The 26621-nt window shown below is 44.0% G+C and overlaps 1 protein-coding gene and 8 non-coding genes across 11 annotated transcripts in view; 3 read left to right on the top strand and 6 right to left on the bottom strand.

Moving 5' to 3' along the window:
- Positions 1 to 5180: 5180 nt before the first annotated feature.
- Positions 5181 to 5253, bottom strand: Trnav-uac. The gene has a single exon. It is a non-coding gene; the product is annotated as a tRNA-Val (tRNA).
- Positions 5254 to 5507: 254 nt separating this feature from the next.
- On the bottom strand, positions 5508 to 5580 carry Trnav-uac. The gene has a single exon. It is a non-coding gene; the product is annotated as a tRNA-Val (tRNA).
- A 242-nt stretch (positions 5581 to 5822) lies between these two features.
- Trnar-ucu lies at positions 5823 to 5908 on the top strand. The gene is given in 2 exon segments: positions 5823 to 5859; positions 5873 to 5908. It is a non-coding gene; the product is annotated as a tRNA-Arg (tRNA).
- A 427-nt stretch (positions 5909 to 6335) lies between these two features.
- Trnal-uaa lies at positions 6336 to 6418 on the top strand. The gene has a single exon. It is a non-coding gene; the product is annotated as a tRNA-Leu (tRNA).
- Positions 6419 to 7924: 1506 nt separating this feature from the next.
- Trnak-uuu lies at positions 7925 to 7997 on the top strand. Its single transcript has one exon. It is a non-coding gene; the product is annotated as a tRNA-Lys (tRNA).
- A 1169-nt stretch (positions 7998 to 9166) lies between these two features.
- Positions 9167 to 9239, bottom strand: Trnaf-gaa. Its single transcript has one exon. It is a non-coding gene; the product is annotated as a tRNA-Phe (tRNA).
- Positions 9240 to 11122: 1883 nt separating this feature from the next.
- Positions 11123 to 11195, bottom strand: Trnak-uuu. Its single transcript has one exon. It is a non-coding gene; the product is annotated as a tRNA-Lys (tRNA).
- A 4329-nt stretch (positions 11196 to 15524) lies between these two features.
- Trnaf-gaa lies at positions 15525 to 15597 on the bottom strand. Its single transcript has one exon. It is a non-coding gene; the product is annotated as a tRNA-Phe (tRNA).
- Positions 15598 to 24353: 8756 nt separating this feature from the next.
- Positions 24354 to 26621, bottom strand: part of Osbp (oxysterol binding protein) — a 28862-nt gene continuing 26594 nt past the window's right edge. For all 3 annotated transcript variants that reach the window (XM_031389791.1, XM_031389792.1, XM_031389793.1), the window contains one exon: positions 24354 to 26545. In XM_031389791.1, the coding sequence (XP_031245651.1) occupies positions 26403 to 26545 (143 nt within the window). In that variant the 3' untranslated portion in view covers positions 24354 to 26402. The remainder of the gene's footprint in view (positions 26546 to 26621) is intronic.

Genomic DNA, 26621 nt, shown 5'->3' with positions numbered 1-26621 from the left:
AAACAGCTCCACCAACTGATGACCAAGTATTCAAATACATGAGCCTGTGGGGCCCATTCTCACTCAAACTGCCACACTAAGCTTGCTGTGAAGGACCCAGGAGACAAGAGGGTCTCTCAGACGCTTCAGTCTTTGAAGGCCCTTGGGATTCCTTGGGTCAGGGAATCTTTGTTCCCGTTCTCTTTTTTCTCTTCACTATGTCCTCAGAGAGGTGAGAGAATTTTCATTTTTCATGTACACAAAGTAAAGGGGTTTTTTTCATATATAGGTATGATGGTTTGTATATGCTTGATCCAGAGAGTGACACTAATAAGAGGTGTGGCTTTAAGACCCTTAGCTGCCTGGAAGCTAGTATTCTGCTAGCAGCCTTCAGATGAAGATGTAAAACTCTCAGCTCCTCCTGCACTATGCTTGCCTGGATGTTATCATGTTCTTGCCTTAATGATAATGGACTGAACCTCTGAACCTGTAAGCCAGCCCCATTAAATGTTGTCTTTTATAAGACTTGCCTTGGTCATGGTGTCTGTTCACAGCCCTAAAACCCAAACTAAGACAATAGATCATATCTTGTGTACTACTTAACATTTTTTGCCTGACCAATAACCACTAAGATATTTCTCCTGTGTGTCTTAATACCTGATAGTTTCCGATTTTACATCTTTCTCTATGATAAGTCCTTTTTTTGAAGTTTAAACATTCTCTAGTAAGGCTTTCTCCCACAAGTAAATTTGTGCTTTGTTGGAAAACCTTCAAAGACAAGTTCCAAAAAGGCCTTTCTTTGTTTGATCAATGAAACTGAATTACAAAAGAATTTGAATTAAAGCTACTTCATAAGGATATCAAACTTTTACAGTAACACTATTTAAAAGTATATTGCCTCAGAAACACATTTGATTCAAGTAAGTGAACGGTGTGCCTCTTACAGACTGGGACCTCAAGAACTATGACTGTCTGTCTCTTTGTCTGAATTCTGGTCAGGCTTCTCAAAGCCACTTCTCCAATAGGCCTCGACCCTTGACAACACAAAACTGAATGAGAGCTAGAAGGAAGGAGTGACCTAGCCTGGTGATCCAGGGATGGAAGTCAGGGGGAATCAAAACACCTGAGAGGGGGATAGGAGGCCTTTTAAGAATGACAGTGGGATGAAGGAAGCACTGGAGAGATGGCTCAGTGGTTAGGACTTTTTTCAGAGGACCCAGATTCATGGTGACTCACAACCATCCAAAACTTCAGTTTTAGAGGAGCCAATGACCACTGCCGGCCTCCACAGGCACCAGGCATACACGTGGTACACACATGTATATCCAATCGAAACATCCATATATGTAAAATAAATATAAATTAATAAATAATTTTTGAACAATGATAGTGGGGGCTGTAGAGATGGCTCAGCAATAAAAACTTACTAATTTATCATGAGGACTGGAATTTCGATTACAGCCCCCAGATCAGACAGATGCCCTCTTCTGGCCTCTATAGGAAACTGCACACATGCTGCATGCACAGCACAGAATCAGAACTTAAAATGAAAGTACATCTTTTAAACATTGAAATTGCAAAGGATATTTTTTAAAAGGAAGAAAGTGGGGTGGAGGAGGAAGAATGGCTAGCGTACTGAAGATTATAGTGCTGGGTACCTTAGTTTGTGTGTCCATTACTTTGTGCTGACAAAGTACCTGGCAAGGACAGCCTGAGAAGGAGTGGTTCATTTTGGCTTGCAGTGCAAGAGTAAAGTCCATCTGGTAGGGCAGGCATGGTGGTGAGAGCTTAAGGCAAGAGGCCACGATGAGCCTGAAGTCGGGACATGGCACAGAGTGGTCTATGTCAGTGCTCGGCTGATTTTTTCTTTTTTATTCAGCTCAGGACCCCAGCTATGAAATGATGCCTCCCACATTGAGGTGTGCCCCCTCCCCTCAATTAACCTATTATTAACACCCTCAATTAATTCCCTCATACAGGTGTTTCCGTGGTGATTCTAAATCCCATCAAATTGACGATCAAAATCAATTAGCAGAGTTCACTCTATGCTATTGTGACAGAGTGCTTCAGCCTTGGATAATTTACAGTGAACAAAAATATATTGGGCTCATACTGTACAGACTGAGGTGCCCAAGATCCAGGTGTCCCATCTGGTGACATCACTGGCTGTTTCAAAGCCCTTTATAACCAATATTACTCTATTCACGAAGGTGTGTCACTCATGGCCTAAACATCTCCCAGTGAACCCCATCCCATATTGGCAGTGCTATTGCACTAGGAACCAATTTTCAAACATATGGATTTTAGGGATGCATTAAAACTGCAACCAGAAAGGAACAAAAGCAAAGCAAGAAATATGGTGGCTGTAGGGACCAATTCTCAGGGTGCTTTCAGGGGGTGAAAGATAAAGGGCTGTGTGATGCCTACATTTTGAGAAGTTACTCTGGTTGTTTGTCAAGTATTGATTGGAGTAAGACAGGACCAGATATGGAGGCACTGCTCGAGAATGAGATAGCAGATGCCTTCCAGGATTCGGAAGTGTTCAATGAATCTGCTGCTTACAAAAGTGTTTACAGCATGTGTTTGCAGCCAAGCTACAGAATTTCTCAAGATGAATGCAATGGTAGCCCATTTTTGGACAGTTTTTGCTGATTTGGATTATGTCCACCCCAAAATCATATGTTTAAATCACAGTTCCTGAACCCCAAATTGTGATTTTATTGGAAAAGAGAGCCTTTAGAAAGATGTCCACGTTAAGATGTAATCACTAAAATGCACTCTGACCCATTATAATTGGTTCTCTTATAAAAAGGGTAGTTGGGACACAGAAACACACTTAAAGGAAAGACAGTGTTACCTGCCATTGTCATTGTTCACGTCTTGTGTAAGAGAGACATATTGTGGAGGTATCAAGGCTTTCCTGTCATTTCTAGGAGACACAACTCCCACCAGACTTCCTGGTCCTTTGAACTTTACGAGATGATGTTCCTTGAACTTCCGGTGCAAGAACTGTGTTGGAAATGTATCCACTGGGGCTGGGGCCCCTAGTGTTAATCACTGTGTTTGACCACTTGTGGTTTTCTGCAGGGGTCTCCATCTGCTTCAAAGAGAAGCATCTTTGCCGAGGGTGAGAACTCTGTGGTTATAGGCACAGGCGTTTAGAATTGAATAGGAATGATGCTGGCCTAGTCAAGTGGTAGTGTTAGATCCCCCTCTAAAACCCAAGATCCCACGAGTCCCGGGTAGGGAAAATCTGATGGGGTTCTAGCCCTAGACAGAAAAGCTACAGGCCACTAATAACTACTGAGAAAGAGGCTCTCTGTATTTGCTTATCTAGTGACAAAGCAGTCATTCCCGAAATGGTATACAAATAACAGCAAACACATTCAGCGTTGTATTTATATATTTATGTGCAAATCTGTGTGTGTGTGTGTGTGAGAGAGAGAGAGAGAGAGAGAGAGAGAGAGAGAGAGAGATTAACAACTGCAGAAAGAGAGACCATCAGTTCCAGAGTGAGGAGGGTAGAGACATGGAAGGTGCTGGAGAATGAAAAGAGGAGGAGAGAGGTGATGTTATAGTTCAATTCAAATTTCACAAAAAAAAAAAAAAAAAAAAAAAAAAAAAAAAAAAAAAAAAAAAAAAAAAGGGCGGGGGGAGATGGTGGTGCACGCTCTTAATCCCAGCAGAGGAGGCAGAGACAAGAAGATCTTTGAGTCTGAGCTCAGCCTGTTCTACAGAGTAAGTTCCAGGACAGGCAGGGTTGTACAGAGATACCCTGTGTCGGAAAAAACAAAAAGAAAAGAAATTTCACGAAAAGGAAAGAAAAACAGTGTAAGTATACAGAAGAAAGAGAAGCCAAAGACATCAGCCCACCGCACCAATAGCTGACATATTTGGCCGTTAGCAGTTTCCAAAAAAAAAATGTCTATAAGGGAAAAAAGACCCAGTGTTGTTCTCAAACTGCGCCAAGTGCGCCTGCCAGAATAGCGGCGATATGACGTCTTTGCTGGCTCTCTGAAGAGTGTCAGTTCACCACACCCTCTCGAGAATCATACAAGAGGCTATCCCCACCTTTTGCAGAGAGGAAAACCGGAACACCACAGATAGGCAACTCCCCCAAGGGTCACACCCAGACTCTCGTTAGGAACTCTGCCCGGGCCATACATCGGAGAGAAGCTGACCAGCCAACTGCTAAGATAGGTGGCTGGATGTGATCCACCCACCCCAGGGTTCAGGGATCGTCTCTGAAGAGGGAGCAGGAAGAACCCAAGATGCCGCCTTCTGCACATGACAGTCATTAGTGATCGCCTGCCTGAACTGCACCGAGACCCTCCAACCCCAACCCCGCCACGGAGACCCTCCCCACCCCAACCCCGCCACGGAGACCCTCCTCCCACTCCGCCCCAGTCCCAGGCTAGAACAGGCTTTGCAAACCCATTTCCCAGACTTGCTATTTGTCTTTGCAATATATTTCTGATATTCTGTGCCAATACAGAAATTGAATGTTTTTACACCGTTAAATTCGCCATCCTTTTAGTTATCATTTACAGGCTTTTAAATTTTTCTGCTTGGAAAAGTCTTTCTTAGTTTGAAATTACTCTCTAAAAAAAAATGTGCTGTTTGCTCCTGAATCGTCGGTCCATGTGAAATTTTTGCTACCAAGTGCACCGTAAGGAGATGCGCTTGTGCAGAACAATAATAATACGATACTTCTAGGAGTCACAAATGAAACTTCTGACAATTAAAACTGAAAGGGAGGATTTTGAATCGCTTCCCTTATGCCGGACATTAATTTTTCAATACGTCCTTTTTATATCAGTAAGATCAATATGAGGCCAGCAGGCCTGTAATTAATCAGCATTGATAGTAGCAACTTTTTAATTATTTTAAAGCAGAGATTGCTCCATCACGCAATGGAAGCAACTTTTAAAAGTGGTCCAAGCGAATCAGACACCCAAAACCTTCTACTTGAAAGCCACTCAGCCACAGTGGCACCAGGAGACACAATCCGCTCACCAGCACGTCCTAAAGAGGCCACGAGGGGGCAGTCACACCGCCTCCGGGTGCTGGAGAAAACCTACCGAGAACGCCAGCGGACCGGCCATAGATATCCAGACCCAATAGCATGCGCACAAAACACAAATTCTCGGGAGAAAAAAATTAAACTGAAATGGCTCTAATAAGAACAAAAGAAACCACGATGGTTCCACTGGGGCTCGAACCCAGGACCTTCTGCGTGTAAAGCAGACGTGATAACCGCTACACTATGGAACCACATGCCCTACTAGGTCTCTCAGATTGGGTAATGAAAACAGAATATTTTGATTAAAAACTAACCTGGTAATTTGTAATCTGTTCTTAAAGAAAATGTCTCAAAATAAACACAGATTTTTTTTTTCAACACTGAAAAGAACCGTTGCTTTCAAAGGGAGACTCCAAAGTGCCATTAAGATGCGTCAGAAACAAAATCCAATAACACAGACTGGCTGCAGAAGTAACTACCTGAAAAAAGTGACTAGCACACCACATGGTTCCACTGGGGCTCGAACCCAGGACCTTCTGCGTGTAAAGCAGACGTGATAACCGCTACACTATGGAACCGGGCGGGGGAAAGCATGTGCCAGATCGACTAACTACATGTAGAGCTGTGGTGACGGTGGGACTTGGGATCAAGATGTTTTTATACCCTGCGCAGGGAACTTCCAAAAGGACCTAGGGTTTCCAGTGCCGCCGCTCCGCTCGCTCCCGGCTGCACACTCCACTGTTAATGGAGGAAGAGAGCTCCGCCCCCCGAGTCGACGCTCCTGCTCTGATGTAGACAGTACGGCGACAGAAGCACACCTGGCTCTGTGGCGCAATGGATAGCGCATTGGACTTCTAGACAAATGAAGGCATTCAAAGGTTGTGGGTTCGAGTCCCACCAGAGTCGCTTTTATTTTAATAAGAGAGTTATAGAACACAAAAACGAAAGGAAGAACGAAAAGTGAACCAAAGTTCTTGAGTATTAAAACATAATGCCTGGCGCACCCATTAAAGTGAAAAAGGAAAGAAATCGCAGTCGTTTCCTGCGTCCGTCTCCTTGGAAGTATCAGGAATCTTGCTACTACCGCCGGAGTGTTTTCTCTATCACTTTCCAGCGTCAATCACGTTGCTATTGTTTGTGGAAATGAATTAATGAGCGAGGTGTAATCAGGGTTACTAATATTTCCACACACACAGACGCGCGCACTGTGACTTTGTTTTCCAATGTTTTGTTTTATATAAGTAAAAAATAATAATTTTACTGTTCTTTGCAAACTTTTAAATCTCGCAGTATTGCTCCAGTTGCTGGTAAATAAAACGTAATTTCTTCAGATACCAGAATGGCCGAGTGGTTAAGGCGTTGGACTTAAGATCCAATGGATTTATATCCGCGTGGGTTCGAACCCCACTTCTGGTAAATGTGTTTTTCCTTATTTTTCCACCCCCAGCACCTATGACCTTAGAACCAAAACAAAGAGCGGAAGACACGAGGTGGAGAAAACACTGCACAACATTTTAATGCTCCAGACCCAGCCACATGCCGAGTATCTTTCTGATGGCTAGAAAACTGGGGCGCGGGGAGTTTAAAAAGTAAAACTTATAAGGAAAATATTTCAAAAGGAAAAAAAAATAAAAAGCAAGGTCTTTAACTGTAAGGTGTGACAGAAGAGAGAAACAGCAGAAAAATAAACAGGAGGCTCAATCATCTAGACATTTACTTTCGGGGGCCAATTTTGCCGCTTCTCCACTGAAGCCTTCCCTCACTACATTCGTTCAAGGACAGCCCGGCAGTTAATCACTCTACTAGAACAATAGTCACTGTCCTCAGAGCAGAACCTTGCTGAGATGGAAGACAGAGCCAGAAAGTAAAGTAGACGACCCGGTGTTTTAAGATAGGCTGCTGCGGTGGGCTCGAAGACAGGGCAGACTGAATATCCCCCATCCCCTCAGAGCCTAACCAGACATCTCTGCGGGTCGTCTATTAGGATCAAACCAGACTTGGGACAACCACGGGGCATTCGAAAGCGGGATGGGGAGCGGCTAAATGGAATGCAGCTCGAGATGCATCTCTAAAGGGTAGCAAGAGCGGCCTCGGTGCCCTGGAGGTCTGCGCCGGAGCCCGCGGTCACAGAGCTGCCTTCTGCGTCACTCAACGCTGACTCCACATCCTTTGTGAATCAAGCTCCCCAGCAGGGCGTGGAGGTCAGTCCAGAGGTTCGGAGGGTAACACGCCTAAGACTCGTCATTCCTCTGAGGCTGACCTCCTGGCCAGGCAGCCCCTCTGCAGGAGTCATGGTGTTAGCATTCCCAGATGAACTTAGACTCCACAGCAGATGTTCTTCAGCAGATGTCCCATAAGTTCTTTGTAAGAAGTACCTAACTCGTTTGCGCTTATCCAATACGAGCAATTGTCCCTCAGAGGGCGACTGGGGGCTAGGGAATGCGGTCGGTTCGACCCTACACAGGGCCAAGCCTGGGTCTTTGCAGCCTCGTGAGCTTGCCGAGATCCTGGAACTCAGCGTACGCTCAGGAAATGTCGAATGCAAACCTAAATCCAAACTATGCACCCACAAGGCGCTCTAGAGTGCCAAAAAAAAAAAAAAAAACTGGAATCAGAAATGTCTCCACCAGCTCAGGAGGCCAGACTATAGTGTACAAATAAATTACGGGGCGTTCCTCTCGTGAAATGCACAAAATAGGAACCTCTAGTAATTTTAATCTTTATAGTAATTTTAATCTATAGTAATTTTAATCTTTATATGTCATGAGAGAGGGGAAAGACATACTTGATTTCACCATAACTACTTATCGTAATTTTTTTTAGAAATAGCAAAAGACTAAAGGTTTTCAACTACCTGGAAAAAATTAGGACTCTAGGCCTATTTTAACTGTGGATAGACTAGGAAGAGGAGCTTTGCCAAGAGCCCGGATAGCTCAGTCGGTAGAGCATCAGACTTTTAATCTGAGGGTCCAGGGTTCAAGTCCCTGTTCGGGCGGAAGTTGTTTTAGGCTCCTATATTCGGCATGACTAAAGTGGAAGAGTCTAATTGAAAGACTCTTATTTGAAGGGGAAAATTTATAAAAACGAGAACAGACTTCATACGACTCAGCTTTGCTTATAAAGTGGTAGTTACAAGACATAGTGTCCGAATTTTGTATTCAAAACAAAAACTTTGTATACAAAACAATTTTTGGTTCTATACAACCAAAAAAACATTACACAACTGCCGTCACGAAGAATGTGTTCTGATGCCTCTTATTAAAGACGAAACTTGGAAACCAGGCTACTAAAACTTGATTTCAAATGAAGACACAGAATGTATAATCTCCAGCTAGGACCACGTTCTTAGCCAGATTCCCTGTGCTCTCTGATGGGCCCTGACTTAGCAGGAGACTGGGTTCTGTAGGCAAATACTGCCAGGACTACCTTCAAACTTATAATTGAAACTTGCAGGCTTTAGCAAAGGGACAACATAAGGTGGCGATTTGGGGAACAGACTCAAGACGTCAGCTGGTGCCTTGGGCATGTGTCGTATGGCCATATCTTCCGAGCTAAGCTGCCACCGTCTTCGTGAGTTCAACTATACCTTATCCCAGCTGAACTTGTTGACTGTTGTTCTCCTAGAAAAGGGGGCCGGAGAGGGTCAAGGGACCTTTGAATTTCCAATCATCCCCACCCCATCGGTCATATACAGCTCTGCTAATGACCTCAGAGAGAAGCTAATGCTGAGAAGCTAATGAGAAGCTCAGCTGGAAGAGATTAGTGGAACGGACTCTACATTATAGAACCAGTGAGGAAGTAGGCTGGGTCCCAAAAAATGTGGCTGCTTTGGGGTCGGTCACCCGTGCTCCTGCCCATAACCCTCATCCATGATCTCTAAATAACCCTACTAAGCTCATTGGTTCCCCGGGGTGAACTTTGATGGAATCGGTTTTGGTTTGCCATTGGAACCGTAACACTTTGTCGACGTGTCTGCTCCCACCATATAAGATGTTGAGCTATGTATCACAGCTAGGACCCAATCATCTGATGACTAAAGCAGCAGCAGCAACAACCTTTGCATTTTTTTTCCCTCTTATTCCCAAAGATCTTTGTGTCTTCACAAGGATGGCTGTTGTACTGGAGTTGGGAAGGAATGCCAGAAATAACAACAAAATAGAACCTTGCTGAAACCCGGGATCGAACCAGGGACCTTTAGATCTTCAGTCTAACGCTCTCCCAACTGAGCTATTTCAGCTCGGATGGTGGGTCTTTGTTACCTCTCCGAAGGAAATTTAAAGTTAAAAGAAAAAAAAAAAATCAGGTCACCTTACCTCCAATTTTGGGGTTTTTTTTTTTATTTCATTTTTAGAGGTGCACTATTTTTAGTTCTGCAGTTTTAAGAACAGTAACAAAATTAACAAAATTCCTGTCATGTCACGATGTGTCCCGGGTTACCTTCGTTTAGTTTCTACGCTTTCTCTACCCTTATCCAGGGTCCCAACGAGTGCTTGGTGTGTATAGCTTGGTCTTACGGTTCCATTCATCCCTCACATCTGCGTGATCGTAATTCTTTCACGCAAGTAACCAGTTTGCTCTCAACCACCCAAATCTGCCCGAGGCCTGAAAGGTCAGGGTGGCGACGAACTTCAGGGTTTAATCTGTCGCCTTTCAGCGAAGGGTGAAGGGCACGTGCAAACTATTGCAGAAAAGGAGGCAACCGGGGGTCAAAAGGGAAGCAGTCAGTGTTGTGCTCCAGCCCGGCCTGAAAATGATGGGAGCGAAGAGCGATGACAATGACTTTGTACAACGCTTGTTGGATACATACTCTGAATTTCACACATATATGAACTGCATTCTTACTTAGCCTCTCTAGTCTCTCTCCCAGCCCACTAGTTAATCCCTCTCCCACATTCACGTATGCTGAATTTGTTGTTTGGTGTTTCGGTTTGGTTACAGGTTTTGAGGCCTACTGACTTTAACCAGGGCTACCTGTGTAACCATGGATGTAGAACTATCTCTTACAACTTAGTGGGCGCCTCAGTGGCTATAGAACTGAAGACAATGAATGTCCCTTCCCCCAGAATCCAGATCATGGTGATTTTCAAAGAGCCCAATCTCACCCTACTGCCCCCTCTTCTTTGGATGAGTGACCAGAGCCGTTCCGTTAACAAATACCAACCAACCAAGTCTCGGGGCCATAGGCCTGTGATTTCGAGTGTATATGTTTCTTTGAAACGGCTCCTTACCGGTTTCGGCATACATTTTTGTTTTGATTTGATTTCGTTTCATCACTAGAGTAAAAGCTCTTAATAATTATCACATACACCTGCTTTCCTGTGGATTCTACTAAGCTTGTGAGAGCATTCTGGTCTCTTTAAGTTATTACAGGAAGCCAGGATTCCTTATTCGGAGGACGCTGCTGTCAGTGAGGAAGAGGAGGTCATTGCGGGATCGGTCCTTGGGAGCGCGGCGAAGACCCGGCCTCACACTCGCGTTCCACCTCCATCTTTGCGTCCCTAGAGGGCGCCTGTCTCATTCCGTACGCATCCCCATCGCTCGCGGAGTTCGGCTTCGTTCTGTGGCCCACCTGAATAAAGACTCAATCTGTATTAAACAAGCGGTGTCTCCTCCCAGGGAAAACGATTTCACCTCAGGGCTTGCAAACTTTGTATTTATAAGCCAAGTTCTTCAAATCCTGCAAGAATATGGGTGAGACTGTATGAACGTGACGTGGATGTGCACTGACGTTTTTAGATTTGTACCAGCCAGCACTGGACTGTGTGCCCCTTTCTCCCACTAACAGACATCTCTACCTCGGCTTCAGCATCTGCCAGTAATCAGGAGCACATTTCATAACAGGAGAAATTGGACCTGGTGTGAAAAGGCAAGCTGCTCTATGTAAGGTTTCAGTTCCCATAGAAGCTTTTTTTTTTTTCCTGAGAACAGGGTGGGGATAGTATAGGGAAACAGAGTGGCAGCCGCGCGCATGTGGGGCAAAGTGGTTGCTGGCGTGTCTCCCGAACTTTCGAGCTCCTTCCCAAGAACGCGTCGAGCTTGTGGTGTGCTCGTCAGAATTTTAACATTTCTTTCTTTAGCCAGATCTAACTGTCCTAATCACTTTCTAAAAGAAAACAGAAGCGCCCGAACAGGGACTTGAACCCTGGACCCTCAGATTAAAAGTCTGATGCTCTACCGACTGAGCTATCCGGGCCCATGAGCGACAGGCCCAACACTGTATGTGAAGACTCCTACCACTTTTTTCTGAGCTACTATTAATGGAGATTACTAGGCTCCTTATAATTTTCGGGATAGAGATCGATCCGTGAAAGTGAAAAGAAAACAAAGTGGATTTATGGAATGGTGCGTTTGCCTCGCATCTGGATACAGACTTCTTAAATCAAACATGCCTTTCACTTAGAAGTTTGATCCCTTAACTGTGAACCCTGAGTTCTGCACAAGTGTATGAAGTGAGCAGAAGCCACTTGGTAACAATTGCCACACTACACGTTTCTTTCCCTAAACCCAAACTGAAACCAGGGGTTATACCATCAGGACGCCCTTTCTTTCAGCACACAATTTTCGATTCCTCCTGGGTATATCCTGGGTGCCCAGCTCAAACAAATACAAGTACGCAGTACAATAGCTGAAAAGGGCAGGCCTACCATACCAGAAGTCCCAGCCTAACCACCTCCCAACCCCCGCTCCAACTTGCCCCTGCCAGGGAGCCGGCCTTGCGCACGCGCAGCTCCAACGCCAAGGGCTCGCAGCTCCTACCCCCTCCTCTATGATAACACAGAATTTTATTTTTATAGCATATCTTCCTACAGTCGTTCAGTCCACTGGGCCTTTGCTGGTGGGTGCTCTTCTCTTACCAAATAGAATGTCACCTCCCTTTCTGTTCCTTATTCCCAAACACCTGGGAAAGAGGAAAAATAATACCTGTTTTGCTGCTTTCTCAGATGACGTTCTTTTAACAAAAGAAAAAAGCAAGAGAAAACAAGTGTATTAACACGTGCATTTCACGGGAGAGATACCCAGAGAGTAGGTGATTCTTCAAGAAACAGCCCAAAGTTCCAGTATATATAGCACCTTCAACAAGAAATAATAATAATAAAGTATTTTAGGATGGGTGCCAAGATAAAGGAAAAGGACCTGGTGTCTCCAGAACACATCCTGGGAAAGTAGATACATAAGAAATTAATGGTAGATAAAGGTAGCTAAGGAAGTCTGTTGGGTAGATTCCTCTTGTGCAATCTGCAAGCCAATAAGGGTTTATCTTTAGTTGTCCAACCTTTGTCCTCCGAGATAGAGAGGGGAGGAGAGAAACCTTTGTGCATGTATGTCCTGCTTGCATACGACTAGAAAAAACGTAGAGAGGTTTTCGTTGTATTGGTTGCTTAATCTTCTATGGCTCAAAATAACCTTTGTGCCAAAGCAGCATGTTTGGGCACGCCATGGTCTCCTCCCTATTACACACTGGAGAATGTAATTGAAGTGCCATCTTCCCTGGGGTGCTCCCTGGGACAGCTGGCAAAGCAATCATCCTGCAGAGTGGGTGGATAAAGGCATCTAAACTATGCCTTGTAAGTTGACTGAGGTCACTCAGCTGTCTTCTATGCCCTTCTTGCTGTGTCACAGTGCTTCTCACCAGTTTCCTCCCTCCACCGCTGGCTGAAACATGACCAAGGCAAAGGCATGACACTCCAATGCAATGAATGACTCCCATTTTATTACTAGATTCCAACCTTCCCCTTACCTGTGTGCAAGAGGTACTGAAGCAAACTGTCAGGTTGCTCCAGAGCGACAGAACTGACTGGACACAGCTAGAGAAGAGATGAAAATAGAATTGGAAGCAGAGATATTTTAAGAATTTAATCCTAGCACTTGGGAGGCAGAGGCAGGAGGATATCTGAGTTCGAGACCAGCCTGGTCTACAGAGTGAGTTCCAGGACAGCCTGGGCAATACAGAGAAACCCTGTCTCAAAAAACAATCAAAGAGAGAGAGAGAGAGAGAGAGAGAGAGAGAGAGAGAGAGAGAGAGAGAGAGAGAGAGAGAAGGAAGGAAAGAGAGAAAGAAAGAAAGAACTTAGTTCAAACAGTTGTGGGAGTTTTAAGTTCAAAACCTGTAGGGCCCCAAACTTCCTCAGTCCTGATAGTGCCTGGCACTGACAGACCTAGGCTGCTCTCGACCTTGGACAGAGCAGCTTCTCCTTTCAGTAGACAGCAGTCAACAGAGAGATGCATAACAGGGCTGATCACAGGGCTGAGAATAGGAAACTGACTCCTGAGCTAAATAGACCGTCTACACCAACCCCACCACCACTTACGCCTAGAGAATACTACGAAAGAGGAGACAGAAAGAATGTAAGAGTCAGAGGATGAGGAGGTGTGCTTCCGAATGCTGTCTTTTGAACATGACCTGGCTATCAAGTTCATGAGCTCACTGCATCGGTGGTTACCTACACAAGGCCTGCACAAAATAAAGCTAGCCTAAAATCCCATGCTAGATAGGTAAGTGATCTCCCGGCCTCACACCACACTGAAATTATCAGCAGTGGCTACTTGCTGGAGGAGGGGAAATCAAACTTCATTGAAGATGTGGTCACTGGGAGGTTTCCCGTGCTCTAGTGCATGACCTCGCACACTCATGCACAAAATCCACTGGTCTTACTGGGAGCTAGGGATGGAGGGAGGGGAGGAGGGAGGGAGGGAGAAAGGTAAAAACTTGAGTGGAGATACAGAGTTGGAAAGGAAAATGGGGGATAGATATGATATTTCATTGTATGCATATAGGATATCCTCAAAAATAAAAAATAAATAAATAAATAAAGTAAAAAGGAAAAGCCTGTAGGGCGCTGGCAGTCTAAATAGCTGTGAATGCTTGGATGTAAAGAGACACTCTCAGTTCCAAACACAGGAGCAGGTCAGTCAGCCAGAGGCTCAGGCAGGTAGGTATTCCTGACCCTGAGTTTTTAGAATTCCTTTCTCACTAGAAATTCATCTTTGCTCTTAAGAGTTTCAAATGATTGTGTGGAGCAAACCACATTATGGAGAATAGTTGGCCTTGCTCGAAGTGGGATGATTTGAATATTATTTATAGTTTTTACTTTTTTAAAGTTACATGTATTTATGCATGTATGGGGTGGGGGGGGGCACACATACCACAGCGCCTATGTGAAGGTCAGAGGACAGTTTTCTCTTTCCACTCAGGCTTGGCAGTAAGTACCTTTACCCACTGAGCTGTTTTTCTGATCCTGATTATAGCTTTTAAAAGCACACACACACAGCACACACACACACACACACACACACACATGCACTCCACAATAACATCTAGACTGGTGTTTAACCAAATAACCAGCCACTGTCACACAGCCAACTTGACACATAAAACTACTCATAACTCATGTGACATCCATCGTCCAAAGTTTGAACTTTCCGATTTATTGGATGACCATTTTGATTTGTTCTAACCATCATTTGAGTTTCAAGAGTCTCTGACCAAAACTCATCTTTCCATCCAAGAGCCTAATGATTTGGTTGGTCTCAACTAACAGGTTGAGAAGTGTAAGAGCCAGTCAGTTTACCAACAGCTTCTGGGTTTGTTGTTTCTTTAGCACAGTATGTGTTCTTAGAATGTGAGATTTGGGTCTGTTCTTCTCTGCCCGTGTTTCAGCCTGGCACCAGGCTACACAGGAGGCTCTGCTTACCCCACTGAGCATTGCTTCATAGCTCGACACACCACCGCTGCACGTTTTGGGTTTGTCTGTTGTTTTGTACTAGAATCCAATCCAAAGCCTTCAGAACCTCCAGTAGAACTGTGGCCAGCTTAGGTTCAGTTTATCTTGAGTGCTTGGTGTCTGGGTATCTTTGCTGGGACACAAGGTGAATGAACACTGAACTCGGGACCAGGAGGCTGTGTAATAGTGATTTTCAATGTGGCAAATGAAATTACAGGGCACCAAGTTACAACCGAATTCCACGGAAACAACGATACCTACTTTATATGGTCCTCACAAAATTAGGGACGCTGCTTATTCTAAAGGGCTATGTCTCTGAATTTCACATTTAATCGGGAGTGCTGCATTTGGAGTGATAACAGTAGTGTAGACCTAAACCGGAAAAGGACTCCTTCGTTGCCTGTACTCCATCCATGACCTGTCTGCGGGTCCTGGTTATTGTTATCTCGATGGACAAAGTCTCTGCGCAAAAAGAGGCCAGGCTGTGTCCTGGGCTTTTGAACCATCAGGTTATTGGACCCAGCTCAGCCACACCCTATGACGCACCTGAGCTGGAGCCTCAAAGCTCGGCAGCCGGCAGGCAACTACACATAAAAAGCCTGAAACGATGAAATCATCGGGAAAAGTACCGTGCTCCGTTGAGTGCAAATCACGGGGCACATTAAGGACACATGATAACATCAGAGGGGAAGTAAGTTAAAGGACACAGATGTCTACGGAGGGAGTAAGTTTCATAACAAGTGGAGTTCACAAAGGCAATTCAATTGCATACACGTGGTTGTGACACCATATAAAACCACTGCCGAAACCCGGGATCGAACCAGGGACCTTTAGATCTTCAGTCTAACGCTCTCCCAACTGAGCTATTTCGGATGTACCTGTAGGTCCCCTTTTTAACCTGATAATTATAATTAAACACATTTTTGTGGTACTAAGCTAAGTTTAGCCAAGAATGTAACAAAGTAACAAAGTATTTTACTACTTTATTTATCTTTATTTAGGACCTTATTTACTACCTGTGATCCATTATTTCTCAAGTGATGTCTTTTAATTGTCCGGCAATTTGCTTCTCTTCGTTAAAAAATACTAATTTTTCTTTTTCTTTTTTTTTTTTTTAAAGTTTTTCCGAGACAGGGTTTCTCTGTGTAGCCCTGGCTAGAACTCAGAGATCCACCTGCCTCTGCCTCCCAAGTGCTGGGATTAAAGGCGTGCGCCACCACTGCTCAGCTTAATATATATATGTGTGTATATATACATGTATGTATGTGTGTGTGTATACATGTGTGTGTGTATATATATACATGTATACACACACACACATATATATACACGCACATATATATACACATATATGTATATTTAAACTCAAAAAATATTTTAAAGTAATGAATATTGCCTAGGGCCTCATATACGCTAGGCGGTGCACGGACACTGAGCTGTAGCCACAGTTCAATTCATGAATTTTTGAGATTATAATTCAATTGTTGAGATTGTAATTACAATTGCATGCTTATTAATCCATGCACAGCATTGACTGTATAGGTACAACAGAAGCTAGTTACACACATAAACACACACACACATCACATATCACACATCATACATACATACACACACACACATACACAGATTTCATGACATAAAACACTGTTGCAATGATTAGATACACATATACTAATTTTTTTTTGAGGGAAGCAAATTTTAAAAGGTTAAGGTGTGACCCTCAGTATATTTTGAGTTTTGGTTTTGAGCTTTATTTTTACAGATATCAGTTTGAATGTCAGATATATTTACAAAATGTCTGGAAAAGGATGGGAAGAACTAGAATGTGAGTTGCCCTGTTTGATTCCCACTAATAGCACACACACACACTTACACACTCACACACACTCAAGCGCACACTCACTCATACACACACATAAACACAAACACACTTGCCATTTGCAAACTCTTCACATGCTGTAGACTTTCCATGTTACCGAAATAGGAGTTGCAGGACCCTTTCAAACTCAAAGAAGCCAGCTATGGATTAATGATATCCCTAACATGCTGGTTCTATCCCACCTGTCTCCCATTTCACAGCTGTACATTCCTTGCATGCATTTCATTTGAAAATGTCTTAAGTTCCCTAAAGCTAGCTAGAATAATCCAGTGTTTCATACTAAGTTGATTCATAAGAAGGGAGAACATGAGCTTATTGTAATGTGAAGTGAATAGATGACCTTGATTAGGATTTACAAAAAGTAGGGAGTGATTCCAGATTGCCTTTTTCAAGAGACTGAGGGAAGAGTACATCCCAGGTGTACACAGGGTCTCAAACCTGGGACAAAATGATGTGCCCATTTAACTTATCAAAGCAGACACTGGCCTCCAGTGTCTCACAGCATCTCTCTGTCCCTACCTGTTACCAGGTCCTCCAGGGTGGCATATCCCACTCCCTACTCCTCTCCCTTCTACACTCTCCCCTATCCCTTCCCCTTCCCAGTCTCCTCACAAGGCTCAGGGTTATGTCCACTCTGGGATTCTCCCAGATGTCCCTGCCTCTGGCTATGCCTCCCTTTTATCTACAATAAACTTTCTCCCCCACTATATCTAGAAACAGTCATGTCCTTTCCTTTCCCTTCCCTTCCCCTCCCTCCCCCTCCTTTCCCTTCCCTTCCCCTCTCTCCCCCTCCTTTCCCTTCCCTTCCCCTCTCTCCCCTCCTTTCCCTTCCCTTCCCCTCCCTCCCCCTCCTTTCCTTTCTCTTCCCTTCCCTTCCTTTCCTTTCCTCCTTTCCTTTTTTCTCTATCCAGTGTAGAGCTGCCATGTCATGCCTCAACTAGGCAAGGGTTTTGCAGACCCAGCAGACTTGTTTAAACATCACCATTTTGCTTTCTCTATGTAGTTGTAGTAGAAGAAATCCTAAAATAATGACGACCTTCCCAACCCTCCAGATACCACCGCCACCACCACCCCAGGAAAGAAAACTACAAAATCAATGGTAGGATTTCCCATTTATGGTTAAGTTTTCCTAAACGACAGACACATCTAACTCTAAAATGTTCGATTATCTATTATAAATATCTATTAGTTATAGAGGGTTTTGTGATGGTTAGCCTTTTTGTTTTTCCAGATAAGGGATAGAAGCAGACAGAGGGGAGCAGAGCTTTGAAAGCAGAGAACACGGGGAGGGGTGGGGGACACAGAAGGACAGAAAGGAAGGCAGAAAGAAGGGCAAAAAGGGGAAGATGACTGCCAGGAGCAGAAAGAGAAAAAGATGGTTAATCTTGCTAGTCAGCTTGATTCTATTGAAAGATGCCCAAATGGTAAGTACCCTTCTGAGTGAGTGAGGTTGTTTCTATAGGAGATCACCAGGGCTAGGACCTAATCACTGGTTTAAGCAATTGGAAGATTCTAAATTTAAATAGGTAAATAAGTGGTGGCAAATTATGGAAGTTATGCCTTTGGAGGAAGTGCGTCACTCAAGGAAGGGAATGGAGGGGCATTTCTTTCTTTCTTTTTTTGTTTTTGTAAAGATTTATTTATTTTATGTACATGAGTACGCTGTAGCTGTCTTCAGATACACCAGAAGAAGGGGCCAGATCCCATTACAGACAGTTGTGAGCCACCTTGTGGTTGCTGGGAATTGAACTCAGGACCTCATCTCTCCAGCCCTCAAAGGGCTATTTCTTAACCCTGGTCCTTGCTGTTACTCCTCTACACTTCCTGGTTACCTTGTTCCATCATGTCCTTTCGGTAGTGATGTTCTGCTTTCCCTCTGGCCCAAAGCCATGGAGCTAGCTAACCATCGACAGAAGCCATGAACTACAATAAGCCCTTCTTCCCCTTAAGTAGTTCTCTCTGGTATTTGTCACAGCAACAGAATGTCTGGCCAGCATGGGGTCCTCCAGCTACTTGTAGAAGAATCTCAAGTTAAACGTAAGAAGGATATAAAGCTCTCTGGGCTTGAAGCTGGAGAATGATAAGGAATGCAGGTAGCCCCTGGGATGAAAGGGGCTCCTCGATGACCATAACAAGGAAACTGTTTCTTTACCACAAAAAGACACTGAAGGACACCAGCAAGGAGAAATGCCAAAGGAGACTTCCCTAACATGCCTCCAGATAAGAACTCAGCCAAGTCTTCTTTTCTTCTCATGAGCCCCTGAACAAAGAAGCCAGCCCTGTGGTGTGAGACTCCTCACTTCAGGTCTGAGCTCATAAACAGGCCTTGCTTTAAGCCACTAGGCATATGGTAGTTAAGTGTGCTGCAATGAAGAGCCACTCCAGCTGTATAGGCTTGGTGTATACATGACAAAGGAGGACTTAAATTCTAGCCTGACCAGATGCTTGCCTGGGATTCAGGGCAAGTCAATTCCTTCATAGTCATATTTAAGATATAATGGCACTAACTATATAGTACAATTATTACATATATACTAGTCTAACCTCAATTCCTCAGTTGAATCAGAATCTATATATTCTACAGAGTATATTCTATATGTATATAATCTTGCTTGTTTGATTACAAGTTGATTAGAGTTGGCCAAATGATTTAATCTGTGGTTTCCCTTGGTCTTAGTTCTCAGACTACATAGAAGAACCATGCTTAAAATTGTTTCTCAAAACAGGTGGCAGGGTACATGGCTGTAATTCCATGATTTGGAAAGGTGGAGGAGGGAAGACCAGGAATTCAAGGTCATCGTTGGCTATATAGTGAATTAGAAGGCAGTATGAGGTACATAGAAAACTGGATGCTATTCTGGGCAAGAGTAGATCTAAAACACATGTTTTCTAATATCACAAGTACCTCCAACAAAGCATATCTGAAAAGAAATGGCTTTCTTTCAGTTTTTTTTTCTTCTTGCCTTCCTTTGTTTGTTTGTTTGTTTTTGGAATTCCAGAACTATATAAACCAGGCTGGCTTTGAACTCACTATATAGCCAAGGATGACCTTGAACTCTGATCCTTCTGTCTCTGCCTTCCTAATGTTAAGATTAAGGGTGTTTACAATTCCCCAAATTGTTACACTTTAGTTATGTTTGCATGTTTATAACTGTGTGTGGAAGCATTCATGTGAGGGCAGGGTCCTACAGAGGCTGAAGAACATCAGATCCACTGAGTTGTATGTAGTTCCAGGCAGGTATGAGCTAGGAATAGAATCCTGGTCCCCTGCAAGAGCAGTACTCTTAACCACTGAGCCATTTCTTCTCTCGTTTCAGAATTCCTGCTACTATCTGTTAGGGTTTCTATTGCTGTGGTGAAACACCATGACCAAAGACAAGTTGGGGAGAAAAGGGTTTATTTGGATTATACTTCCATATCACTGTTCATTACTGAAGTAAGTGAGACAGGAATTCAAACAGGGGGAAACAGGGGCAGGAGCTGATGCAGAGGCCATGGAGGGCTGCTGCTTACTAGCTTGTTCCTATGACTTTCTCAGTCTTTTTTTTTTTTTTGGTTTTTTTTTTGGTTTTTTCGAGACAGGGTTTCTCTGTGTAGCCCTGGCTGTCCTGGAACTCACTCTGTAGACCAGGCTGGCCTCAAACTCAGAAATCTACCTGCCTCTGCCTCCCAAGTGCTGGGATTAAAGGCGTGAGCCACCACCGCCCGGCTCAGTCTGCTTTCTTATAGATCCTAGGACCACCAGCCCAAGGATAGCACCACCCACAATCGGCTACACCCTCCCCTATCAATCACTAATTTTAAAAATGCCTTACATCTGGGTCTTACAGAGGCATTTTCTCAACTGAGGGTCCCTCCATTCCATGACTCTAGCTTGTGTCAAGCTGGCATAAAACTAGCCGGAACACTTGATCTTCTATCTGAGTTTCCTAGGTCAGAGACTTGCAAAAACCTTCCCCTCTCTACCTTCTAGTCTTCATCCCATGAGTTGTTCATCCCACTTAAAATTCCTCTGCTTCTCATCTCTCCTCTCCAGCCTCTTAACCAGTCTTATTCATAAACTGTTTTCTATCTGAAATCCAATATCCTGCTTTTTTACTAGTTAAAAACAAAAGCCAAGGCTTCTTCTAAAAGCACACAGAGCCTCCTGTGGGTGGGACCATACCTCCTTCAGCACCTTGCTCAGTATTCTTTTTTCCTTTTAAGTTTGAGGACAACAAGTTTACTATCATTTAAAAGAAAAAACAGTACAGATTAAGTGAGAATACTAGCAGCTGCCATGAGGAGAGGTAGACTGAAAGACATGTACCGTTAGGTTAGCCACGGAAGGCTGTGGGGGTTATGGGGTGGCAAACACCTTTAGTCCCAGCACTCGTGGCAGAGGCAGAAGGATCCCATCCTTGTCTACATTGAGAACTCTAGCATTGTCAGGGCTATACAGGGAGACCCTGTCTCAAACAAGTAAACAAAAGCTAGCCAAGGTATAGAAATAAAAATAGCTTACCAGGAAAGGAAAAAAGCACTCCCAGGAATGGAAATGGGCTAGTGAGCTGAGCAAAGAACTCCCAAGGCTGGCGAATGCCTTGACTTTAAACTAGTGACACATGCAGCCACTGCAAGGATGCTCGTCTGGACCTTGCTCCTCTTCTTGTCTATGCAGTCACCCTTCCCCTAATTCCTACTTAGCTTCGCAATCACAGCTTCTAGTTCTCCAAGACTCCTGACATGCCTCCATCCACTTTCTCCCAGCTCTCCCTACAGGTTACAGTGCCTCACACCACCTGTCAAACTTGATTGCAATTGGCTGATTACCTAATCTCGTTTGCTATTTGTATTCCCATTCAGTTAGATATCAGGTTCAGGTAAAAGCTTAATGAATGAGGCTGAGTGAATGAAAGAAAGAAAATGTTCCAGCCATATTCTAAACTGAACTTGTGTTTAGTAACCTCTAAAATCACCTCAATCAATCAAGCTCAGAGGCCATGACCTCTATAAGTTCTTTACAGAGAGTTCTAAGTAATTGATCACAGTGCTGGGCGGCAAACCCCAGACCATGCACACACTCAGTGGCACTCTAGAGCTACACCCACATTCCTGGAGCTCTTTAGGTTTATCCTTTGAAGACCCCTCATGTGATCAACACAGCTCCTTTCCTGAAGGAACAATGACCAATGCAGTAGCAATTTGAAAGGGCAGCAGGACTATGTTTTACAATAAGAGCTCCAGAAACTACACAAGGCTCAGAATGCTTCCAGTGGGTAAGGAAGGGTGGACAAGTGTGTTTCATAATTTTTTTTGACAGGGTCTCATGAGATCCAAGCTGGCCTCAAATTCACTCTGTTGCCAACAATGACCTTGAACTATCTTCCATCTCCATGTCCCAATGGCTGGAATTCACAGATGTGCACCATTCCTGGAGGTTCTGAATTTTGTTCCATAAAATGTACATCTATAATGAACCAAATCTGAAAATTCTCTATGCCGCCTTTTGAGACATAATTTTACTGACCCTATAGTTGAACAAGTTTGTTGGATGTGTGATTGTTTTTTATAAACAAGGGAGAAGCACCTAGGCCATCATGTTGGAGACTGTCTGGAATAAGCTATAGAAATACGCCTCCTTCAAGATCTTTCTAATGTTGTGGAGTAAAGCCCAGGGCCTCTGCACAGTGCATAGTCCTCGTGGGAAAACTGGGGACATTGGAGTCTAAAGTTCGGCAGTGTTCTGGTGCAAGCTGCGCTCCGGTACACTTTCTGTTTGAGGTTATCGATACTACTGTGGTTCATTCCACAGCTTAAGAGTTCTGGAAGGCTCTATCTTCACTCCTCTTCGACTGTAGGGAACAGTGGCTGTCTTCCTCCTCACTGTCATCTCTTCTTGCCGCCCCACAGGATGGAAATCTCTGCAGCTTTTCAACTCTGTAGAAATGAAGGCTGGGGAATTCAAACAGAACGGTAAACGCCAAACTCACTCTTACTTGCCTAAGAGAGCATGGTGAACCATCTGTGGCGAAAGCCTGTATTTCCCTACGTTTGTGGGACTTGAAAGGTCTCTGGAATGATTCGAAATTTTGCTGAGTCATAATGTTGAATCATGTTGGATCCTGACCCTCAGGATCCACATTCCAGTTCATGTCATGTTATTAGATCAAAGAGGGCTCATGACACATTGCTGCTGTTTGACTGCCCCTACTGTCGGAATGAAACTGTGATGGGGCTTGAGGTCAAACAGGACTGTTAGGAATGCAGCATACCTACTGCTGTGCTTTTTCGCCTTGCCAATTTAACATCCCAGCTTGTAATAATAATCAGGTGGTTTCTCCAAACCTGGTACAAAAACAATCCCTGATAACACAGCTTATTTTGTTGACTTGAGATCTGAAAAATCCAGTCTTTAGGGCAGAGCTTTAAAAGAAATGGCACTAGCCATATGAGCCTGTGCAGACAGTCTAGCACTTCAGTGGCAGAGAACATCACCTGAGGAAACTCAGAACCACTTCCAAGCCAATGTCCCTCCCTAGGTACAGGGTGGCTAACAGAGGTCAGAAACTCCGGTTAACCACACCCAACTTTGAATTCCAACACTGACCAGCCAATCAGCTGTGTGACTCTGAGAAATCTAGTTTCTCCAAGTGCCTTTTTTCACTGTCAAAATGATCCTAACATTTTCCTCTTAAAGTTATGTGGCCCAGAGAATGCTGAGTCCCTCTCAATTCTCTAATACTACAACATACTCAGGTTCCTCATGGGCAGGATCCTTTGCTGTATTATCTACTGGAGAGCTCTCCAGGCCTATACCCTACTCTTCCCCAGCCTGGACTCTGCAGATGAAAAAGGAAAATGGTGTCATTGCTTGAAGAAGTTTCTGCTTTTGAGAGAGGATCTATGTATCTCAGATTGGTCTGAGGCTTGTAATCATCCTGCCTCCCCTGGGACTGCCTATACCAACACTCCTTGCCTTTATTTATTCATTTATTTATTCATTTATTTATTTGTTTATTTATTTATTTATTTATTGCCTGGGACTGCCTATACCAACACTCCTTGCCTCTATCTATCTATCTATCTATCTATCTATCTATCTATCTATCTATCTATCTATCTATTGATAAGACTCTCCCCAAGTTACCCCAGACTTGAGCTCCTGGGCATGGGGAATTTGCCCCAGCCTCCTGAATGCTGGAATGACAGTCATGTCCCTTCAAACAGAAGGCCTTTAAACCTTTGAGCCCATACATCAAACAGCTAAGAATTTTGAGAATTTAGCTTTTACTATTATTACCTTTCAGGGCTGGGGATTAAATCCAGGCCAAGCCCTCTGCCCCTACATCCTTTATGCATCCATTTTTGAAGGGAAGCAGCCCCAGATTCAGAAGCATTAGTTATGTTTCTATGTGTAAGAGAGGACAATGACAAATGTCACACTGGAAGGCATTAGAGCTGTTAAGGCTACTCTGCACATGAACCTGGACTGATGTTGAAGAATTGAAATATAGGAGCTTGAGTGATGGCTTAGCCATTAAGAGCACAGAGTTAGGTTCCCAGACTCCAATGGTTGTTCACCTTTCCATACATTCATCTGGCCCCTAAAGCCTCCAGGCCTGCACATAGCACACATACATACTCACAGGCAAAACACTCATCTACATAAAATAAAATTCCCAAACAGAACAGATCCCCACTGCCAGGTCTCCCCCTGTGCACCACTATTTCCTGACTATTACGAGGAGAAGCAAATCAGACAATATAGCTTTTTAAAAATTATTTAATTTAGTAGTTTTTTTTTTTGAAAAAAAGCAATAAGGCAAAAAAACTGAAAATATATATATAGTCTTATTTTGCTTTCATGTGACTTTATTCCATCTTCAGGACTCCTAAGCTTCTTCTGTAAGCAGGGATCTGGGAATCAAGCTAGAAATGTAGTGCAGATAGAGGGGAAGGGCTAAAGCACGGAGGTGCCTTGGGAAATTTCCATTCTATCCAAAGCCTCCAGAGGTGGTGCCCATTTTATGGGCCTCCCTGGAGTAACCCCTTGTGCTGGGGAAAGCCTTCTTAGGAGGAAATTCCCTAGTGCTCAATCTTTGATCATTTTATCTAGGGAAGGAGAACCGGTGGGGAAGGACTGAAAATACTAATTTACCCAGTAAAATCCAATTTCCCTGGAGGGATAGCTTCCTCTGGAATGGTATTTTCCCCAAGGACCCACACTGGCTGAGGCTCAACAGTTAAGGAACAAAAACAAAAACACTAACAAAAAGTACACAAGGAAGGCACCTCAATTTATGACCCTCAACCAAGGGTGGGTTGCACAAAGGTTACATTTCTGAACAGGAAACCAGAACTAATAAAGAAAAAATGAAGGATGCCAGCGTCAGCAGGAGCAGTTCCCACAGGGCACGAAGGGCTGTTAGCTCACATCCTTGGAAGAAAACTCTTTTGGGATTTAGCCTGAGCTGGGATATAAGGAAGCTAGAAATCACCCTCCTGACTTTCTACCCGTACACCTCCTAAGGAAGGAAACTGAGGCAGGAAAAAGACTAGGACTTCCTTTCCAAGAGCCACATGTGGTCAGAAAAGCTGAGCTGAGGCAGCAGTGGGTAAGTGACACAAACCTCCCTCCCTGCCCCTGTTTAGCAACTGCCACACATGACCCTCTTGGAGTTGCAATGCCTCTCAAACACAGAAAGCATAGGCGCACCAACCCATATTAACGCGCACTGGAGAGTCCCAGGGAGACAGGTGATATAAAAAACCAAGATTCTTCATGGGAAAGGGGGAAAAAATTAGATTTTCTCTACATATATATATATATATAATATACAGATGATTTAACACATTATTCCAGAAGTGGCTCCATTCTACTGGGACTTTCAAGATGAAAACATTTGTTGCAGAGGAACTTCTCTCAGATTCTGAAGTATACAGAATGGGTCAGGCAATGTTTTGCTCCAGACTGTGGCACAAACTCAAAATGGTATTGTGCCAGGAAACAGAAGCCAGAAAGGCAATGAAGGAGGGACTGGGAAGGTACAGCGGCTAGCAGTCTTCTCCCACCCTGCCTGTTTGCAGAGGTTCTCCACCTGAGCAAGTCCGTAAAACCCCTTTATGAGGGGAGTGCGACCCTCTTAACAACCAAGGAGACCTCTGGTTGCTGTCAAAGTAGACAGAACAGCAGAGGGGTACTGTATGCAAGTGAAGATAAAATCTCCAAGAACATAACTCAATATTCAAGCCCTAGAGAATAATCTCTCCTGCAGATGCTCCAAAATCTTAGTTATCTACACACGACGCCCTGTTAAACCAGCCCATGAGTGAGTACATTTCATAACATTGAGACCTATGCATGATGCCTCTGCTGGTTAAATCTTATGTGTTTCTTTTTAAAGGAACTTTAAAATCAGTTCTTGCTCTGAACAGCACCAAAATGCTCATGAATCACAACCTTCCGCAGACTCTGGCTGAGCAGACACAGGTGAGGGTGAATAACATCTTCTTCTATGAGGCAGAGGGAGAAGAATACTCACTTGCCTTTGCAGATGTAGGGTAACACTAACTTTCAGCCACTAAACTGCTCCCTTACAAATATGGGTATCTACTACGTCGATTTCAGTGTCAATCAGCTAAGGCAACCAGCCAATCACCACCACGGGTGTCTGCTTCTGGTGATTGATTTGGAAAAAGTGATTGGTTAAGACAGACAAATTTGAGGAAAGCACTTGGTAAAGTCCCAACTGCCAGCTTCCCCGAGCATCCTCTGCCGTCTTCTCTGATCAGCCCTCTTCGAGTTACAGTTGCTTCAGAAAATGTCTGGGCAAGAACCCCAGTCCTGCTTTTCCTTACATTCCCAGTACTCGCCCCTATAAACATGGGTTAGCTCCTTAGTGACAGGGTCCTTCTTCCTCTCAAACCACAATGCTTTATAGGGGTCATATGGTGTGCCTACAAGGGAAGAGAATGAAAAGCAAGATTAGAGCTGACACATACCACACATCAAGAAATCAGAGCAGGGGACAGG

Source organism: Mastomys coucha, unplaced genomic scaffold, assembly GCF_008632895.1.
Source record: "Mastomys coucha isolate ucsf_1 unplaced genomic scaffold, UCSF_Mcou_1 pScaffold21, whole genome shotgun sequence".
Classification (NCBI taxonomy): Eukaryota; Metazoa; Chordata; class Mammalia; order Rodentia; family Muridae; genus Mastomys; species Mastomys coucha.
The sequence above is the reverse complement of the archived record's forward strand: the minus strand, read 5'-3'. Positions and strand labels throughout refer to the sequence as shown.